This window comes from Ceratotherium simum, chromosome 16 (assembly GCF_057802395.1).
Source record: "Ceratotherium simum simum isolate JZ-2026a chromosome 16, ASM5780239v1, whole genome shotgun sequence".
Taxonomy (NCBI): domain Eukaryota; kingdom Metazoa; phylum Chordata; class Mammalia; order Perissodactyla; family Rhinocerotidae; genus Ceratotherium; species Ceratotherium simum.
Genome location: NC_141915.1, coordinates 28,254,745 through 28,275,730, shown reverse-complemented (window position 1 = coordinate 28,275,730; position 20,986 = coordinate 28,254,745). Strand labels below are relative to the sequence as shown.

General features: G+C 38.6%; 1 protein-coding gene across 2 annotated transcripts in view; it reads left to right on the top strand.

Annotated features, from left to right (window-relative positions):
• The first annotated feature begins 206 nt into the window (after nt 1-206).
• CLTC (clathrin heavy chain) overlaps nt 207-20,986 on the top strand; it is a 66,088-nt gene continuing 45,308 nt past the window's right edge. Inside the window, exon 1 of one of the 2 annotated variants that reach the window (XM_014790901.2) lies at nt 207-494. In XM_014790901.2, coding sequence (XP_014646387.1) covers nt 453-494 — 42 coding nt within the window. In that variant the 5' untranslated portion in view covers nt 207-452. The remainder of the gene's footprint in view (nt 495-20,986) is intronic. The other variant, XM_004434794.3, reaches the window with a different exon arrangement.

Below are 20,986 nucleotides of genomic sequence, written 5' to 3'. Positions count from 1 at the left end.
GGGAGGGAAAAGCAGGAGGCTGGGGAAAGTAATGAGTCCAAAAAAGTAGTCCCTTAGATTCCTCTATTTACCCCCGTGTCGCAGAAGTGAGCGAGGCCCTCGGCGCACTGCGCCCCCAATTCCTGCGCCCCGCAGCACGGAGGCGCTCCGTGGAAGGGTACATAAAGCGGAGGGGGTGAGGTGGCTTGGGCGGAGTTCCGTCGCCGGGATCCCTCCGCAGGGCTCAGCCGTTTCCGGAGTCTGCGCTACGCCGGGTTCCGCCATTGCGGCTCTCCTGGCTCCTGGAGCCTCCGCCCCCGACCCGAGCTCTTTCGTCTGCCTGCCAGTTTCCTGCGTCCCCGGAGAGTATCCTGCTGAGCCCAGCCCCCCCTCCTCCTCTCCCTTGGAGAGCCTGGGCAGCCACTGCCCCGCAGCCCCAGTGACAGGAGGAGACCATACCCCCCGACAGCGCCATGGCCCAGATTCTGCCAATTCGTTTTCAGGAGCATCTCCAGGTGCGGCTGGGCCCGGGCCGCGGAGGGCTGTGGAGAGGGTGGTAGGAAGGAACAAGCTGGAGTCTGGGCCCAAGCAAAAAGAACAGGATCGGAGTGGGTGGGAGGTCGGTGCCTGGGGTAGATGGAGGATGGGGGCGCTATCTTGGAAAGCTCAAAGGGTTAAATGATGTGGGGCTTGGATGGAAAGGACGAGAGTCGGGTGCAAAGGGCAGCGAAGCCAGGCCTGGGTGCGAGGGCCTGTCTGTCTTCGCTTCCTGGATGGCAAGAACTGCGCGTACTAACCTCCCCCTCCCTGTTTTATTCAGTTCATTCATTTGGATAGGTTGGGGGAGGGGGGTAGATCTCCCGCGTTTCTTCCCGAGCCAGGATTCTCATCCCCTAGGCTGTCACTTCCCATTGCTCTTCTTTTCCCTTTCCCCCACATAGTGTCTGTACTCAGGAGTTGTGGGGCGGGTTGGTTGGGGAGGAGCAACATTTTTTCTTCTTCCCTCTGCGGCTCTCAACTGAGAAAGGCACCTTCCCTGGGGGCTGGGGGGAACGGCAGTGGCTCGTCTCTTGCCTTCCCTGAGGCAGTAGGAACAGAAGGTCAGTAAAGGAACAGAAGGAGGATAGAATGGGGGAACGTATTTCTCAGGGCGGTGACAATCTCAGAGTGCATGGGTTCAAGGTCCCTAGGGGAACTCGCCTTTTTTCTTTTCTTGAATTCTCTGGGTATTCTGCGGTCTTATCCCCTCTTTGGTTCTAGAAGGTAGAACTGGGTTATCCGGAGGTTATCTTGAGGTCTGGTGTAGTGTGGCAGGTGGGCTTGGCTTGAGTACCTGCCTCAGGATTGCTTGGAATTGAACAGAGCTCTCAGGATAGAGCACACCTGCTCTGAGGTATGCGAGGTTACTTGGTCTGTAATTGGCTTCCTTTTAGTAGGTTCTAGAGTTCTTCCCCATGGTGGTGCATTATCCTGTAGGCAGCATACTGTCTTATCTGGCAGCAGGCCCATGGTGGGCCCAGGCAGGTGATCGTTGGGGAGCTTGACTGAATTAAGCCTCTTCTGGGCTTTTGATTTCCTGGTTCGCCAATCCTGGTTTTATTTTGGCTGAAATATTTTATTCTTATTAATTTGCTTTTTTTTCAAATACCCTTTAAAGAGGCCTGCCTCAGCTCAATCTTCTGAAGGGCTAATTTCATCATGATAGAAGATGCTGTGGTTTGACATGATGCCAACTAATGTTAGTGACCTATCGGACGCTTGACCATTGAAAGCTATTTTACTTTCTCCCATTGGTATAACATACATAAGGGATTTTTGTTAATAAAAAGGTTTAATATTCAGGCTATCAGTAACATTTCATATTTCTTTACAGGTATTACCATCTTGGCTTGCATCAGCAAGAAATTCTTTTCTTTTAAGTTTTGAAATGTACTGAATAATAAATACTTACTCAAAAAATGAATTGAGGAATGCATTTTCTTCAGTTATCTATAGTTGTTAGATAACTCATCTGAAGTAATGGAACACTTACAAAAGGTTAAAAAACGTTAAGTGACAGAATGGACACAGAAGTTATTGTTTATGCTCAATCAAGTTTTAATTGCTGTGGTTACTTCTGTTAAAGTAGGGCGTAGATCAATGTGGAGGGTTAGGAAAATGTTCTGGGATGTGAGGCTTGTCCTCACACCAAAGTGCATCTGAAATATCTTTCTACAGACAAATGTTTGTAAAATCATACACAAGAGAAGTAGGTACATTTGCTGTCTACACGGCAGGAGGATAGCCCACTAGTAGATCTTATTTCTTGACTAGTGGTGTTTTGAGCAATAGCTTTGCATTCCTATTAAAGAGAAGACAAGAATTGTGAAATAATCTCAAAGATTGGAATCCAATCTTGTCACTAATTGAAGGCAGATTTAATACGGGTCTGATTTCTAAGTGGTTCGAAGTTTCTGCAAATACTTGAGTAAAGCCATTTCCTTCTCAAATAATTTGAAGATGTGAGTATAAAGCAGCTTTGCAAGTATACTTGAAGAATTTAGTAGACTATTTTTTGGAGTATTATGCAGTGCCTAAATTTAAGCTTCCTGTTGTGACTGTATACTCCAGCCGATAATGATTAATTGCACAAAGAGCCCCAATCACCAACCTCTTCCAGGGTAATATATCTCTTGACTTCTCATTTTTATCCTTTCCCCCTTTTTTTTTTTGGTGAGGAAGATTGGCCCTGAGCTAACACCTTTTGCCAATCTTCCTCTTTTTGCTTGAGCAAGAGTGGCCCTGAGCTAACGTCTGTGACCATTTTCCTCCATTTTCGTATGTGGGATGCCACCACAGCATGGCTTGATGAGTGGTGTAGGTCGACACCCATGATCTGAACCTGCGAACCCCGGGCTGGCCCCTATCCTTTTCCTTTTTAAAAATTAATGAAGATTATTTTAATTGGCCCCTTAGGTCTTTGACCTCGGAGCCTCTGCCAGTTTGCTAAGCAGCGTAAAACTTGCTGAAACACTTAGGATAAAAATTGGGAACAAGAATTTAGGAACTTGAGTGTCAGGTTAGCTTGTGAAAGCTTCAAAATGTGAACTGTAAATGAATTTATTTTTATACCATGTAACTACTTTGGCCAACTGAAGGTTCAGTCATCAAAGCTCAGAACTACATCACATGAATGTTAGTATTTTAAGTTATGAAAGATTTATTTTTTAAAGCATGTTTAGGCTGAGAGCAGTCGACAGATGAGTGCCTATTTGAGCAAGACATTACTAGAGTTTCAGATTCTGAAAAAAAAAACCTAAGTTACATATAAATTGTTGCCCACAATTCTTAATTCTTGGCACATTAAGAATCCTTATGCCAATTGACACATTCCACTATATTCCCAGGTTTTTTGGGTCTGTGATTAAAAATCTCCCCACCCTGTTTTTTTCCCTTTGATCCATAAAGGCAGGCATGGAATATGTTGCGAGTTGAATGATAGGGGTTCTTGCTATGGTTATTTTGGTTTGCAAAGAGAAAGCAATGCTAAGTATTACTGGCATATGCTATATGCTTAACTGTACTGCCTGGAAGAGGCATATTGCCCGGAATCATGCTGCAGTTTACCCTGGGAATAGCTTCCAAGCTGAAGATGTATCATGTTTTTCAGAATTTTCCTAATGGCTAATTTACTTGGTTTAAAAGGGTGTGGCTAATTCTAGTGAATGTGCTTTCACTCTGTTTAGGAAATAATTTAAGACATGGAACTATGTGCATGTGTGTTCATTTTAGTGTGCAGTGAAATACATGATCTCCGGAACCTTAACCTATGATGTTTGAATTACATTTAACAAGATGTTTTTTATGTCACTGTTACTGATGTGGTATTTGTTTTGTTTTGTTTTTTTAGTGAGGAAGATTGGCCCTGAGCTAACATCTGTTGCCAATCTTCCTCTTTTTGCTAAGGAAGATTGGCCCTGAGCTAACATCTGTGCCCATCTTCTATTTTGTATGTGGGATGCTGCCACAGCATGGCCTGAGCAGTGGTGTGTAGGTCTGTGCCTGGGATCCGAACCTCCGAACCCCAGGCTACTGAAGCAGAATGCACATACTTAAGCACTGCGCCACCCAGCTAGCCCGTGGTTTTTGCTTTTTGAGAGTTACAGTCCAATAGAATTTTCTTCCATGATGAAAATTTGTGCTAGCTACATAGTGATGTAGAGCACCTGAAATATGGCAAGTGTGATTGAGGAACTTAGTTTTTACTTTTCTTTTTAATTAAATGTCAATAGCCACATGAGGCCATTTGCTACACATTGGACTGGACAATTATAGGCCATACTGATGTGCTTTTAAGAGTGAAATTTTATCTGACCATCCATATATATATGTTTAGAATGTTTTGTTAGCTAAAATTAAAACATTCGTTATTTGACAGTGTTAGTTGAATACTCTTTCTTTGGGGAAGTAGTGATGATGAACAGTGACTAGTGAATGGAGGGAGCAGCAGACTTGTGAGAGCCTGTATGATCTGTGAATGTGGCTGGGTGCTTTCAGGTCTTCACTTGATCTCCCCAGACCTGCTTCTTAAACAGTTGAAGAAAGTGAAACTCAAAGTAGTGCCCAAGGGAACACCATGTCAGAATGGGATTTGAACCTCGGTCTTCTGACACAAAATATTTCAAAGAAATAGTATGATTGGTATTAAGAGGAGAAGTTATAGCGTATCCTAGTGTGCTTTTTTCTGTTGAACTTTGCCTCAAGAAGTGACTTCCCTACTGGTTTAAAATGTGATTAATGATGTGGTATAGTAGACAGATTGGAGGTTTGGGGGTTGTTGAGATCAGTGCTGTCGAACAGAAAAATAGTATGAGCCGTATATGTAATTTTACATTTTCCAGTGGCCATATTAAAAGTAAAAAACAGGTGAGATTAATTTTAATGTTTTAACTCAATATACCCAAAATGTTATAATTCCAACATATAATCCGTATAAAATTTTCAAATGAGATATTTTACATTCCCTTTTTTTGGTACTGAATTTTCAAAATCTGTTGTGTATTTTATACTTAGAGCACATCTGAGTTCAGACCCTGTTTTCATTGGAAGTATTTGATCTATTTTTAAAGCTAAATTTACAGTTGGAAAAGCAGATTTTGCATACGTAGGTTATTCCAAACATACTTAAGTTTTCCATAATTGAATTGATTATGATTATCAGTTACTATTTAATTAATTTAAATTTAAAAATTTGTCCTGACATTTCAAGTGCTCACTACCACATGTGACTTGTGAAATGTGGCTACAGTATTGAAGAACGCAGGTTAAGACTACCTTCTGGGCCAGGCAAGTGGCGCAGTGGTTAAGTGCACGCACTCTGCTTCAGCAGCCCAGGGTTCACATGTTTGGATCCTGGGTGCGCACCGATGCATTGCTTGTCAAGCCATGCCATGCGCTGCTTGTCAAGCCATGCTGTGGCGGCATCCCATATAAAGTAGAGGAAGATGGGCATGGATGTTAGCCCAGGGCCAATCTTCCTCAGCAAAAAGAGGAGGACTGGCATTGGATGTTAGCTCAGGGCTTATCTTCCTCACCAAAAAAAAAAAAAAAAAGGGACTACCTTCTTGCTTCTTTTTCTCTGTAAAATAGGTGTACTGCCTCAAGTTACTGTGAATGTCTGAGATCATGTATGTGAAAGTACTTGGTGTAGCACTTTAGGAACATTAATTGTTAGCTATATAATTTTTGTCTAGTACGTTTTATTCAGGTGTCTCTCAACCAATGCCACAATATTTTATTTGCAGAGCTAGATTTTTATGGCTTATAAATATTTGGTACTCACCTAAAATTTGAGTACTTACTTGGTGTCAGCCACTGTGTTGGACTAGGGCCAAAGTGGTGAACAAGACTGATGGCAGTTTGCATTCTTGTTTGCATTGATTGGTTGGCAAAGGCTGTCCACACATAATTGCAACCATGAATGTTATTGAATGTTTGATATTGTGCAGGATTTAATACAAATATTCCTGTGATACAAATTTGATCCTACTCTGAAACTGTGCCCAAAGGAAAGAAATTTTTGAATTAATCTTTTATTATATCCCTTAAGCACTCATTGTGTGCCATTGGTACATTTCTACTTAGTGTTCCTTCATCAGATATATTTGAGAAACCTAATAAATTGTATCTGACAAAATACCCACGTGGAATACCAGTTAGGCCTTTGTTATATATGTCCTTCTATAAGATGGTAGTGTTGAAGTGAATGTTCTCACTCAGATAAGAAATGAGTTCATAGCCGATATGTTAGTCCTTTATGTTAGAATGAGGTTGTTTCTCTAAATTCATTTACATGTATGCCATGCTGAAGCTGCTGCGTAAAATCGAACTATAAGCCGGAACAAAGTTTACAGCTCTAGGTGTCTTTTATTCCCCTCTTGGCCTAGTGCCTGTGGCTAATGCTCTTAACTCCAAGGGCTGGCTGGATGCTTGGATCTGAATGTATTATGCAAAACCCATCTGTCAGACTTGGATTTTGTGTCTCTTCTTTTGTGTTACAAAAGACGTAATTTAAGATATTTTGTCCTTGGGCCGGCCCCGTGGCTTAGCGGTTAAGTGCGCGAGCTCCGCTACTGGCGGCCTGGGTTCGGATCCCGGGCGCGCACCGACGCACCGCTTCTCCGGCCATGCTGAGGCCGCATCCCACATACAGCAACTAGAAGGAGGTGCACCTATGACGTACAACTATCTACTGGGGCTTTGGGGGAATAAATAAAAATTAAAAAAAAAAAAAAGATATTTTGTCCTAGTTTAGAGGGAATAACTATGCATCAAATCATAATTGTCCTGAAATCTACAAGATCAAAATTAATTGACCATTTAAGTTATTTGAGTACCTACTGTGTGCCAAGAACTCTGCCAAATATTTTATATTCGTGATCTCATTTAATTAGCAAGAGAATCCCTTCAGGTAGGTAGGGTTAGCCTTATTTTGCAGATGGGGAAACTGAAGTTCATAGGAGTTAACTTGTAGAGTCACGCAGCTAGTGAGTGGGTGGTCAGACTTTAATATTTCTTTCAGTGTGAAACATTGCCTCATTTGGTGAATGATCTCTATAATCCCAACTGCAAAATATACCACAGTTTGTATCTGCTGGGATGTTCTTTGATGTATTCACTCTAGTAGTAGTTTTTTAGGTCAATAGTTTTTATATTATAAGAAAAATAGGGGCCAGTGAACCAACATTTGATTTTCTATAACTTAAACAGTTATTTAGATGTTTTTAAAGGGCTTTATCCAAGTTCCCAGTAGAAAATTGTGCAGAATGATTGGGATCTGGTTAACTTGTAACCAGGGTTATCTGTATCCCTCTCATAAGGCTGAACTTCTCAAACTTCTCTGTAGATTTTTCCTTAGTGACGAGAGAGTGATTCCAGTCTGAAGTCACTTGTGAAAGCAGGAAACTTCTGCTTTCTATTTTACTATGTGTTCATGTTTTTGTGTTTATACTAATGTAAACCTTGAATAGAACTCAAGGACAACAATTATTCCTTGTGTATTGGGGGGAGGTAATGAAAGTGGGAGTAGAACATGCTTGCTCAGTTTGAATAGCATAACCATAGACGGGAAAATGGTTTCAGACTTGTAGGGTTGTGCTTTGGAGGCAGAACTGCCAGTAATATTACTACTTCCTTTTGTGAATCATTGGGTAAATAAGAACTTTTAAGTTCTGAAGTAAAGCAGAAATTAAAGCTTATTTCTGAAAGAATAGGAACTGAGTCATTAAAACCATTTCATCACGTTAAAAAATTTAAATTCTGTCGTGTGCTATTGTGGAAAATGTCTCAGATGTTTAATCCGAGGTCTATCTTTTTAGCTTTTCTCAACTTCCTCATTTATTAAATTAAAATAATACTTTCTGGCAATGGTAAAGTTAGACTATAGTATGTGTTTGTGTTTATATCATAATACTTGGCCCATACAGACACTGAAATATTAGTTTTTAACCCCCGATGCTGGAGGGGAGTCTCCCTTTATCCAGTTAAGTTGGAATGTATATGCCATACTAAAGGAAAAAACTACCATCTACCCAGTTATGGAAGCCAAGATCTTGGAGTTAGACCAGGCTCTCTCCTCTTTCTCTTTTCTACATCCAGTCCATTTCTGGAGTAGGGAAGGGAAGAACTCTCATAGTGATGTGCACTGGGGGTCCTGACTATGCAGTTTTTGATGACCCCCATCTGTTAAAACTGTGGGAATCATAGTGGATGAAAAAGAGGAATTGGGTTGCGAGTTGCTTTCATCTATTTCTAACCAGCTGCTCATCTGAGAAGGGGCTAAAAAATGACCAAAGTGGACAGAGTGAAGCCAAAGACTATCCATATATGCTCAGCTTGAGAAACAGCTGACTTTAGCTACATCTCATTATTTGAGGATGAAATAATTAGGAAAAAAACCTATAGGGAGAACGTGGTTTATAAAATCCATCTCTTTCCCCACTCGCTACAATACTCTATATTCTGCCCTATTGAACTATGCAAATCTAAGGCAGGTTTCTTTTTTTTATTGTAAAATATTCCTCAGGAAAGAGTTTCCTTATACGTATTAAAAACCTTACTGAGTCTCCATATTATTGAGTGCTCTCACAGTTACTTATGTTTTCACTATTCAGTGAAGGCTGCGATAGGCTTGAAATCACCTGCATTGGTAAGAGGTAAATTTAACACATCTTATAAATGATTCCTTTCTTGTAACATCCAAGTTACAACTCTTGGATGTTATAAACACGCATTTTAAATATTCCTCAAAAAAGCAATCCATTAAGGATATGTTTCTGGAGATCATAATCCAAAAACAAGTGAAAAGACAACTCTCGTATTATGCAAATAGAAATTTTAGGCATGTTATAAAATTCCCATGATTGCACCATAATAGATTAAACAAAAAAGCACTTTGATGGAACGGAGATGACTTTCCAGTGCTAATGAAGACACCGATGTAAAAAAAAATACATGTGAAGAGTTTAAATAAAATGGTTTCTGAAATAAGTAGAAAAAGTTCCAAGTTAATAATTTTATAATTTTAAATAGCTATATAAACTAACTCAAATGACTATTTGAATTGTATATTAAGCATATCTAATCTCTAAGAATTTATAGTTTAACAGGATCAAATGCCTTTTTAAATTGACATAAAAATCATATAACTTAAAATTAGCCGTTTTAAAGTGAACACTTTAGTGGTATTTAGTTCATTCACAATGTTGTGCAACCGTCACCTGTATCTAGTTTGAAAACATTTTCATCACCCCAAAAGGAAATCCCATACTCGTTAAGCAGTTTCTCCTTATCATCTCCTTCCATCCCCTGGCAGTGGCTAATGTGCTTTCTGTCTCTATGGATTTACCTATTCTGGATATTTCACATAAATGGAATCATACAATATGTGACCTTTTGAGTGTAACTTTTCACTAAACATAATGTTTGAGGATCATCCATGTTGTAGTATGTATCAGTACTTTATTCTTTTATGGATGAATAATACTCCATTGAATGGATGTGCTACATTTTGTCTGTCATTTCATCAGTTGATGGACATTTGGGTTGTTTCCACCTGTTGGCTATTACGCATAGTGCTGCTATGAACATTAACGTACAAATTTTTCTTTGAATACCTGTTTTTAATTCTTTTGGATATATACTTGGGAGTGGAATTGCTTGGTCATATGTAATTCTGTGTTTTAACTTTTTGAGGGATTACCCAACTGTTTTTCACAGCAGCTGCAAGATTTTACATCCCCACCAGCAATGATATGAGAGTTCCAGTTTTTCCACATTCTCTCCAACACTTGTCCAAAGTGTTTTTTTGGTGTCTGGGGAATAGTCCACTTGGGGAAATGAGTAGCCTCTTTGGGCATATATGGTATTTTTAGTGCTATGGGTTCTCTCCCAAGCTTTGTAGCCTTGCCCTCCCCTAAATCGTGTCCTGCTTTAGTTGCATTTCCATTTCTTCTGAGACACTACGTATACCCCCACATATATCTGGGCTAGGCGTGCATTCCTGTAATGTCATGGCACCGTTGTAGTTGCTGTGTGCCTGTTATGTACTGAGTAGAAGAGACCATGTCTCATTTACTGTAGAATTCCTCTGTGTATTAGCATAGTGTCTGGCACATAGTAGCTGCTTGGTAATTGTTTAAATGTGTGATTATTGGAAAATCTGCAGAACTAGGAAGAGACCTGAGGAAATACTTAAAAGTTTTTTCTACTAGAACTGGAAGAAAACTGTTTATCATCTGTGGTGTGCAAAAAAACTTGATATAATATGAGCAGAAAGACCCGTGGAGATAAAGGGTTGCAGTAACGGAACATATACAGAAACTGTTGATCCTGAAGGCAATTAGGAGCAGAATTGCTCCTGTGGAAATCAGCATTGTGGAAGAGTAACTTGATTTTTTTTTGTTGTTGTTGAAGATTTTTAGTTTAGAGAGAAATCACAGAATTAAATACAAGGCCTCGGAGGTGTACGGAATAGGTTACAAATCTAAGAATTACAGAAACCAAAATAATAAGCTCTTTTCAGACAGTGGAAGAAAACTTACCTGATATGGAATTAGTAAGATTAAAAGTTGGGTGTTTGAGACAGGCCTGGGGAAGTTTTAGTACCATTAATTAAAAAAAAAAAAATCTGCAGGATCCAGGGCACATTGTCTCCTTGACCAAAAAATCAAGGCAATCTTAGTTTTTAAACACTGCGTGTCAGACAGTGAAGCAGTATCTATAGGGTTTTGAGATAGAAAGGTTTTTTTTCCTGTTTTTAGAGGACATGAGCTACAAATTGACCATTGAAACTTGCTGAGCCTAACGTGTTTTTCCCTATAGGTTGTTACCTCAGTAGTAATGACAAATTTATAGTTTAACACACAGTAAACAAAGACAATTTCACACAAGACTTGTACTTAAATAACAGGTTATAAAATATTGATGTTAAGTTACCAAATAATAGATGCTCAATAGGTGTTAATAGAAAACTAACTCGTAGTCATTTAGTCATTTTAATGTTGTTTTGAACTCCCTGATTTTATTGATATTAAATGATTTTGAAATAAGCCTGTAAGTCTTCATGCTGAGTGTTAGTTATTTCATTCACTCAGTTGAACTTGAAATTTTTGGCATTTAGCTTCATGAGGAAATATTGCAGCGACTGAAATGTAAAATAAAATGGTTCTGGTCTTTAGCACCTGGATGCTGATTATGCTTTAAATGATTGATCCAACTGAAAAAATGAGCGATACAGCCTGTCTAATTTGCTAGCATATCTGTCTGTATAGAGTAGAAAAATTCAGGAAAATGTGCAGCAGTGATGGGGTTGAGCTGAGTCACTGGGCTCCCACGTAAAAATACATTTCGTGAAGTTGTGTCATAGAATGAAGTTTCTTTGGGCCCTTTACAGTTTTAATAGTAAGGCGACTGACCAGATGTTTTAGTTATTCATTCCAGGAAACAAAGCCCTTGGTGTCTGCCCAGGGATGTTCAAGTCATCTTTTGAAAGTCTTTATGTTGGGCCGGCCCCATGGCTTAGCGGTTAAGTGCGCGTGCTCCGCTACTGGCGGCCCGGGTTCGGATCCCGGGCGCGCACCTACGCACCGCTTCTCCGGCCATGCTGAGGCCGCATCCCACATACAGCAACTAGAAGGATGTGCAACTATGACATACAAGTATCTACTGGGGCTTTGGGGAAAAAAAAGGAGGAGGATTGGCAATAGACGTTAGCTCAGAGCCCGTCTTCCTGAGCAAAAAAAAGAGGAGGATTAGCATGGATGTTAGCTCAGGGCTGATCTTCCTCACACACAAAAAAAGAAAGTCTTTATGTTAAGGCAGCACTAAGTATTTATTATAATCTTGAGCCCTCAAAGTAAGCCTTATTTCTGGTTCTTTGAAAAGAATGTTGGGATAAATTCTGCCTCGCCCATCCCCCCAATACACACGCCTATAATCAGTCATAGCTTTGGTAGCACTCAGTCGTTTTGTGCCAGCTGAATGCATTTATATAGGCAAGGGCATAACCTTGGAGAGTCATACCTGTCTGCAAGATTTGGGGCATAAAAACTTCCCTATATTCCCCTGCAGCTTGGTCAAAATTGATATGTAATACTTCATCTAATTGGATTATTATTTTTTAAGAATGAGTCAAATTTAAAGTTTTAAAATTTTCCAGTCAGTACAAGTAGGAAAAATTCTCTTTGAGTTTCCTGGTAGTTGACCAAAGCTAAGTCTTAACAGTTCTTGTTGCCAGCTGTGGTTCTTTCTGAATGTGTTCCTTAACAATTGGGAGTGGGTGACCAGAGTCAAAAATTCTCCAAAGAAGGGCCGGCCTGGTGGCGCAAGTGGTTAAGTGCGCGTGCTCTGCTGCGGTGGCCTGGAGTTCACTGGTTCGGATCTCGGGCGCGCACCGAAGCACCACTTGTCAGGCCATGCTGTGGTGGCATCCTGTATAAAGTGGAGGACGATGGGAATGGATGTTAGCCCAGGGCCAGTCTTCCTCAGCAAAAAGAGGAGGATTGGCAGATGTTAGCTCAGGGCTGATCTTCCTCACAAAAAAAAAAAAAAAAATTCTCCAAAGACAGTGATTGCCTCAAAGGCTAACAGGGAGAAGAAATAAATGTATATATTTAAGTGTGGGGTAAGCAAGAGTTAAAGGCATTTTTATTTGTTGCTTGGAATGTATGGAGCACACAGAAAACAATGGTTGGTATCCTGTTGATGGAAGAACTAAAGGAATGCTGCCTTCTCAGCATTTTTCTTCATTTCCTGTAGAAGACAGCAACAGCAGTTTTTATTTGACATTTTGCTAGTTTCCTGGAAGGGCTCGATGAAGTGACTACTGTCAGCATTTTTTTTTTCACTGATTGATGCTAGTGAAGGTAGAGGGCATTTTGGAACTTTTAAAGGAAATTATGCTGAGTGAAATACTTGGGATGGGAAGTTAACCAAATCTTCAGGCACTTATTTAAAAATATCTGAGGGCCGGCCCCGTGGCTTGGCGGTTAAGTGTGCGGGCTCCGCTGCCAGCGGCCCGGGGTTCGGATCCCGGGTGCGCACCGATGTGCCGCTCCTCCGGCCATGCTGAGGCCGTGTCCCACATACAGCAACTGGAAGGATGTGCAGCTATGACAGACAACTATCTACTGGGACTTTGGGGGAAAAATAAATAAATAAAATCTTAAAAAAAAAAAAATATCTGAATTGGGTGACATCCAAGTATCAGCAGGTCTCTCTAAAATTGTTGACTTAACTCTGTTGTGGCAACATCTATTAAGTCTTTATCAGAATATAAGATTCCTTTACAGAAAAGATAACTGAAATAGGACTGTACATAGAGCACTTACAAAATAGCCTCATCTGAATACATACTTCCTTTACATTCTAACTATTCAGATGAAACAAGGAGGAAGGATCTGGAAATTGTAAAGCCAAGCACTAATTGTGAAACCCTAAGTTCTTAGTAATGCTGTCCTAAACACAAGTTTTAATGTATTTTGGTTTTCATCTGATAAAGCTGGTAAATGAGTTCACCAGTCATTCATTAGGAAGCCAACTCCTTGGGTATACGTATAAAAAAAGTCTGTTTCCAATGAGTATTCCTTTCTGATCAAATGTAAGAACTGCTGGTTGAAATTAGTAGGCTCAAAGCAAACCTATTACTCCTTTACTTATGTGGTGTTTGTAGGCACAAACACAATTGTGATTGATTGCTGAGATAAGAGACTTTGTGCTAAGGGAGAGTCTTGTCTTTAGCTAATCAAAGAAGTGGGCATTGAAAAATACTGTGGTTTCACTTGGCTGTATTGTCTTATGCCAGCATTTTCTGCCCTTTTTAATAAATGTATACTATTGGATTAAATATATCCATAGTCCATTTAGTCCCTTTAACAATATTTTTATAGTTTGATCAGTAATATATTCTAATAAGGTGCTGACTCACTAAGTTTCCTGATGCCTTGATGTATGAAGATTTTTTCCAGCTGTCTTTAGTAACGTGTTTTGAACAAAGCAAATTGGCCCACCCTAGGTTCGATTATATAGTGTTAGTCGCATGACGTCAGAGCCAATCTGTTTTACAATAGTATATGTCATGATACCATAGTCTCAGAGTTAGATAACTGTAAAAGGACAGCAATCCCTAAAATTGAGTGCTTATGCGCCCGCACACTGTTTTAAGTGCTTGGTGGGTTAAATCACTTTAACCTTTGATGCAGTACCTAAGTGTGCTTTGTTCCCCGTGGAGCAAGGATGGACACTTTGTCTTTTCTGTTTGCCACATTTACAATCAAATCAAGTTTCAAAACCAAGCTAGGAATAACAACGCCTAAAGCGTTAAAAACTGATGAGCATTTAGATTTCTGAATCTAATATTGCTGAAGTTAAAATTTTTCTTATCATATTTCTTGGATTTTAATACAGTCTCTTTCACACTTACCATTTTTTGGAATTGGGATTCATCTTATAAATGTCTACTCTTTCCCTAAAAGCTTTATGATATTGATGAACATCTTAGAAATTGAGGCAGTGGTAGTTTCCCAAGCACAGAGGCCTCTTTTTTCATACTCTTTGAAGAAATTGCATCTTATTACATCTATATTCTCAGTTGCTTATAACCCTAGGCTTTATATTTGAATGTTCAGTGATTTCTTGAGGGGAAAGAGGCTCCCAGACTGAGGAGATTATCCTTGGGCTCTCACTTCTGCTAGCATTGAACTTTGCAGATTTTTTCCCCCAAGCCTCCTGCAGATAATCTGGACTCTGAAACCTGAAAATTCTGTTTTCAAGACAAGCTTCTCCTTGTCTTGTCTGAAATCCTTGTATAAGATGAGTGTGCCTTTTTACCCTCTGTCCTTCATTTTTGCTAGAGTTTAGTGTTAAAATTTTCTCTTTGGTGGACTCCCAAGAAAAACTTCTGAAAACAGTGCTCTCAATGTGCCGTGATGGAAATGTTCTATATTCTGTGCCTTCCAATACTGTAGTCATGTGACTAGTGTGACTGAGGAACAGAATTTTAAATTTTATTTACTTAACAAAATCAAATAGCTGCATTTGACCGGTAACTACCATATTGGACAGTGCAGCAAACCTCTCAGGTCTGATTGGGCAGATAGATATCCAGGGTACAGCTCCTTTACAGAGCATAAACTCTTGCACCTGAATGATGTCCCTCTTTGGTTTGATTTGCATCTTTACCTTTTGAAGTTGTATTCTTCCTTCCTCCCCTACAGGTAAATTGGCTAATAAAAGTTTGATCCTTATAATTTAATTTTCAAGTTCTGTAACCTAAAGAAGAGCGGAGATTAATCCTTTTTTTAAAACTTAAAAAAAAAAAAAATTTGCAAGCCTTCATAAGACTAGGGAGAGCCCTATACCCAATCATCTAGATTTTTAATAGTATTTTGCTGTATTTGTTTTTTTTAATTTTACTTAAACATTTTAAAGAAATTCAGGTTATCATGACATTTCACGTCTAAATACTCCAGCATGCATCCTCAGAATATAAGGAAATTTTCTGATAATCACAATATCATTATACCTCCTTATATTTAACAGTCTCTCAGTATCTAAAAACCAGTCCATGTTCAGATTTCTCTGATCTGCAATGTTATTTGGTTTATTTAAATCAGGATCCAAGCAAGATCTACACATTGCTTTCAGTTACGTCTCAAGTTTTTTTTAAGAAATATTTTATTTTTAATGAGTTTCAGTTTTTTTTTTTTTAATAATTTTATTTATTTATTTTTGTTCCCCTAAAGCCCCAGTAGATAGTTGTATGTCATAGCTGCACATCCTTCTAGTTGCCGTATGTGGGACGTGGCCTCAGCGTGGCCGGAGAAGCAGTGCGTTGGTGCGCGCCCAGGATCCGAACCCGGGCCACCAGCAGCGGAGCGCGCGCACTTAACCGCTAAGCCACGGGGCCGGCCCAATGAGTTTCAGATTTATAGAAAAGTTGGAAGAACAGTGCAAAGAATTCCCATATACACACTTTACCCAGATTCATCAGTTAACATTTTTTACTACACTTGATTTATCCTTTTGTCTGTGTACAGAAATTTTTTGCTGAACCGTTTGAAAGTAATTTGCAGACATGATACCTCTTTACCTCTACATGCTCTAGTGTGTATTTACTAAAAGTAAAAAAATGGTCTCATATAATAGCCACACCACAGTTATCAAAATGAGGACATTGACTTTGACAGAATACTGTCATCTCAGGCTCTATTCAGATTTCATCACTTGTGCCAGTAATGTTCTTTATATCATAAGAAAATCCAGGATCATGAGTTGCGTTGAGTTGTCCTTTCTCTTTAGGTTTCTTTAATCTTGAACTCGATTTGTATTTCAAGACAGATATTTTTGAAGAGTACAGATCATTTATTTTTTGGAATTTCCTCATTTTGGATTTATCTGATGTGTCCTTATGATTAGATTAGGTTATATACTTTTGGCAGGAATACCACAGAGTCGATGTGTCTTTGTAGTGTATGCATCAGGAAGTACATGCTGTCTGTTTGTTGATACTAGCTTTGATGGCTTGATGAAGGTTGTGTCTTGACAGGTTTCTTCACTGTAAATCTCTTTTTCTCTTTGTAATAAGTATCTCGGGGGGAGATACTTTGAGACTGTGTAAATATCTGTTACTCCTCAAAATTTCATCCATTCAATTTCATCCATTAATTTTACTATCTTCATCCGTTAATTTTAGTATCCATTGATGGTTCTTGCCTGAATCGATTATTGTGATGATTGCAAAATAGTGACTTGTTAAAAATTCCATCGGTCTTTCGCCACTTTTAAGTTGGCTTTCTTCTGTAAAGAACAACTTTTTTTTTCTTTTAATTTATATTAGTGTGGACTCCTGGATTTCATAAATCTCTTTTAATCTGTAATTGTCCTGAAAAGTAATTAACAGTATAAATATAGTGAAAGGAATGTTGTCCTTCTGTGTAAGATAATTCTGGCCTGTGTAACTTTAGTTACGCATATTGAAGAGCAGAGGTGGAAGAGACTTTGGTTCTTTAAGAAAGTTCTTTTACTTGAGGAGCTTAAAGTTTAGTTGGATAAGTTAACCTGGAATTGTGGGGCATGGGCAGATTAGGAAACATTGGGAAACTTTGGTTTTGGAAAGGTGTAGTATAGGGGGGTGTGTGTGTATGTCTTTGAACCAGGTGGCACTCAACTCTTTTGCACATTGAGGAGAGAAATGCTGTGCCTGCTTTCCATTTTACCTTCTATTGCGTAGTCTTGAGCTCTTTAGGATAAAGAGAATTCTTGATGATACTGACCTTATGCCATCTGTTTGCATTTAGCTTTCCCAGCCTGCTCCCTCAGCAAAGGTGTTGGGGACATATTTGCCAAGTTTGTTAGAAAGCCTTAGCAATACTGTTCCATGATGCCTCTAAAAATAGGAATTAAAATAAAATAGGGTTACATAACAGGAGCATATTATGTGGTTCCATGTTGCATTGTTTTGAAGATTCTGGTTTCTGCCTCACTTTAATTAGGCAAATTAAAGAGCAGAATTGGAAGTTTTTAAGTGTAATTTCCTTTTCTCAATAAAAAGCATTTCACAGTGTCTGAATAAGTTAAGCACCCAGAAACCACTAATCTATTATCAGTAGTCAAAAGAAATTCACACCCAGAGTTTCAGCCAAGTTTGCGACAGCTGAATTAGGCAGATAATAAATGCAAATACAAAAAAACTAACCTTGACCTGGCCTGAATACTGGTGTCTTGTATGTACTAATAGTATTGGTTGAACCTTTAGTATGTGTCAGGCATTGTTCTAAGCACTTTACATTAAATCCTCCAACTCTGGGGTAGGTACTGTCATCTCATATGCTTCAGATGGGGAAACAGATACACAGAGGTAACTAATTTGCCCATGATCACTTAAGTGGCACAGCTGGACTAAACCCAGACCTTTTGGCTCTTGTGTGGAATCCACAGAACCAACTAATTCTGGATGGCACTTGTACTTTATAACCAAAGTTAAAAATTAGTACAGTAATTGTCTACTTGAATGAAGAACCTTCTGTGTTCTCTAGATTATGGGCAATCTGAAATACTATTTCTCGCTACAAAAACTAAAATGTAGTTGTCTAACATTTTTCCCAAGGCCTGTTAATCCAAATTGGGGTGAGGAAGGGAGAAGAGGAAACATTTTTGTATCATTTATAACATGTAACTCCAGGGCACTTCAGAGTTTTGGGTTTACTGATTAACAGTAAATCTGTTTATTTTTTGGAATCTAAACTAGGCTTAAGTGTCAAGTCCTAAAGTAGTGCCACTTGCACACACCAGTGTCCAAAATCTAGTCTGGAAACCAAACGAGGTACAGAGTTTGGGTGATTTTCTTTAAAAAGGTAGCAGTTGATAACTTATATGCTTTTGTGCATGTGCCATTAGTTTTTTTTTTTTTTAAAAAGGGAGGATGGAAATACATACTTTCATATGCATAGGATATCTCTAAGATGGAAAAGTCTCTAGTTGCTGGGGGTGAGGAGGTATTACTGGAAACATGGAGTAGGTGACTTTTCATAGTAATACTCTTTTGTACAGTTGGAATACCCTGCCATATGCATGTAATAAATATTCAAAAAAGTAACCTTTTTTCTTGGACATAAGTTTATTGACTCTATCAGTTTTTATATCAGCAAAATAAAAGTTCTTTGAAGTTAAAAATTAAACACTTATACACTTCCAAGCATATCTCAAAATAGAATATCCCCAGCTTCAACAATAGCAACATTTTGCCAATTGAGAGGATGAGAAATGTGGCTGGAATTCAGATATTATTGTGTATTCTCTGAAAATAGCTGCAAGTTAGACTCTTATGTGTCCTCTGAATTTATTAGTGGTTTGTTCCACAGTCTGTAATTCATCTTCTGTGGTAGATAGCTCATATACCATCAGACCTTTATAATTGACTACTTTTATGGTTGGTATGTGCTGCTATGAAAATAAAATGTTTAAAAACATTATTGCATTTAAAAAGTTTTGATCTATTATGAATATTACTAGACGTAATTATCTAGTATGATAACCCTTTTATATGGTCCTATTTTAAGAGTGCACCTAAACCGGAATTGAGATTAATGATGGTGACTTGTCCTATTCCTGTGTGTTTTGGGATGTTTCCCTTTTGAAGATATCTTAGGAAAATATGAGAAGAATTAGTAAGTGCTCTGGGCATTCACACTAAAAAGTATCACCAGTAGGCAAAAAATCTTACCTTATTTGAAGAGGTGGAAGCAGATGTAACTTTTTGTTAACTGATAGGAATAGATCACTTGAAGTTCTGTCAGCTATCCTAACAACTGGGGAAGGCTTTTTAGGAAGGAGCAGTTTCCTGTTTGGTTGTGTAAATGGGCATCACTTTAGTATGCTTTTTCAAATGTTGAAACATGTAGAATTGGTAAGAGTTTGCCACTTGCCTCTTGTTTAATTTTGTGTTTTTTAAATAAAGGATATATGTCTATTTCACATGGAGTATTTTGAATAGTACTAGTACATTCTTGTTAGAGAAGATAAAAAATACATATGTGTAGCTTTCTTGGTAGAATGTGTTTAATAGAAAAGAGTATAAGGATTATATAGATTGCAAGCAGTGCAGAAACCCTACCTGTTTTTAACCAAATCTTTGCTTTTTCTGCAAATAAAACAGCCCTGAGGCTGAAGGTCAGTGCTAACTGTTGACAGCATGCTTTTCTTACTGCCTTGATCTGGGGATCTAGCCAGGAGTCAGAAACACAGGTTTCTTGACTTTGCTTTTTTTTTTTCCTCCTCTTGACTGGCCTTTCTAATAGTGTTTTCTTTTCTTACAGTTGTCTTGCACCTGCCTCTGAAGTGGAGGGGTAAAAAGGAATCTTTTAGAATCATTTGTGGGTTCACTTAGTTGTGTTTGTGTTTGCATCTTTGTTTTACTTTTAATTTTACTATTTGACTAACACTATTTTTACTCTTTCTCAGACACTGTAGGACTTAAGCTGTGATAGTAGGAACTCAGAATTGCCTTAGGTGAATGCTTGGTAGTGACTTAGAAACATAGAATTCTTATTTTACAGAGTAGTTTAGAAGATAACTTGTTGCTTTTATGTATATAGTTCTAGAAACTCTGTGAACCACTGGAATATTTTCTCCAGTTATTGCAAAGGTAACTGTTGATTAAACTTACAAGTCTGAGGACCATTTACTCGGAAAAATAGATGTAACTATATCCCTCCCCTGAAACTAGACAGACAGCTTGGTTTGTATAAGGCCTCCCTGAAGTCCAACCACAGTCCCTTTGCGTGTTGTTGGGGACTGTTTATGTTTGCCTTGCTCCATTATTTGTGGAACTAAAAGTTACTACGAAAGTTAAAGTCAGGAAGAAATGAAAATTAATAATTCATAAAACTTTATTGTAACCAAATTCATTATAAGTTTCGTGTCTCACAGCTTGTGTACTTGCCTTGCATTGCAGCATATACTTGAGCTTGTAAAGCTAGTTAATCTTCTACTTTATTACCACGTTTGTATTAATGGTTAGACAATTGCTTTACTCCTTACGTTGATATTCAGTGACTAAGTTATTGTAACTACACTTTATAACTGATTGTGTCTGCAATCATTGAGATATAAAAGGGAAGTGAAAGTAAAATGTAGTCTCTTGATCTTATGTTGTATCTTATTCAGATCCTGGCCTGGCTATAATTAAGCACTATTAGCAGAAGAATTTGACACAAGAAATTAGATAAAATACATTTAACTTGGCTCAGACAGTCCATAAGAGAGTAGTGACAGTGGTGATTTCTGGGGAGAGAAATTGGATATCTGGGGGACAAGGGCAGGAGGAAGACTTGATTTTTTTTTTCTGTGCTTTCTCATTTTTGTATATATTTTGTTCTGTGTGAATTTATTATCCGTTGGAGGAAAGAAGAAAAATAAAAGTAGCCTGGCCAAGGCTAATAAAGCCTTCAGGTAGCCTGTTAGTGGGACTTAA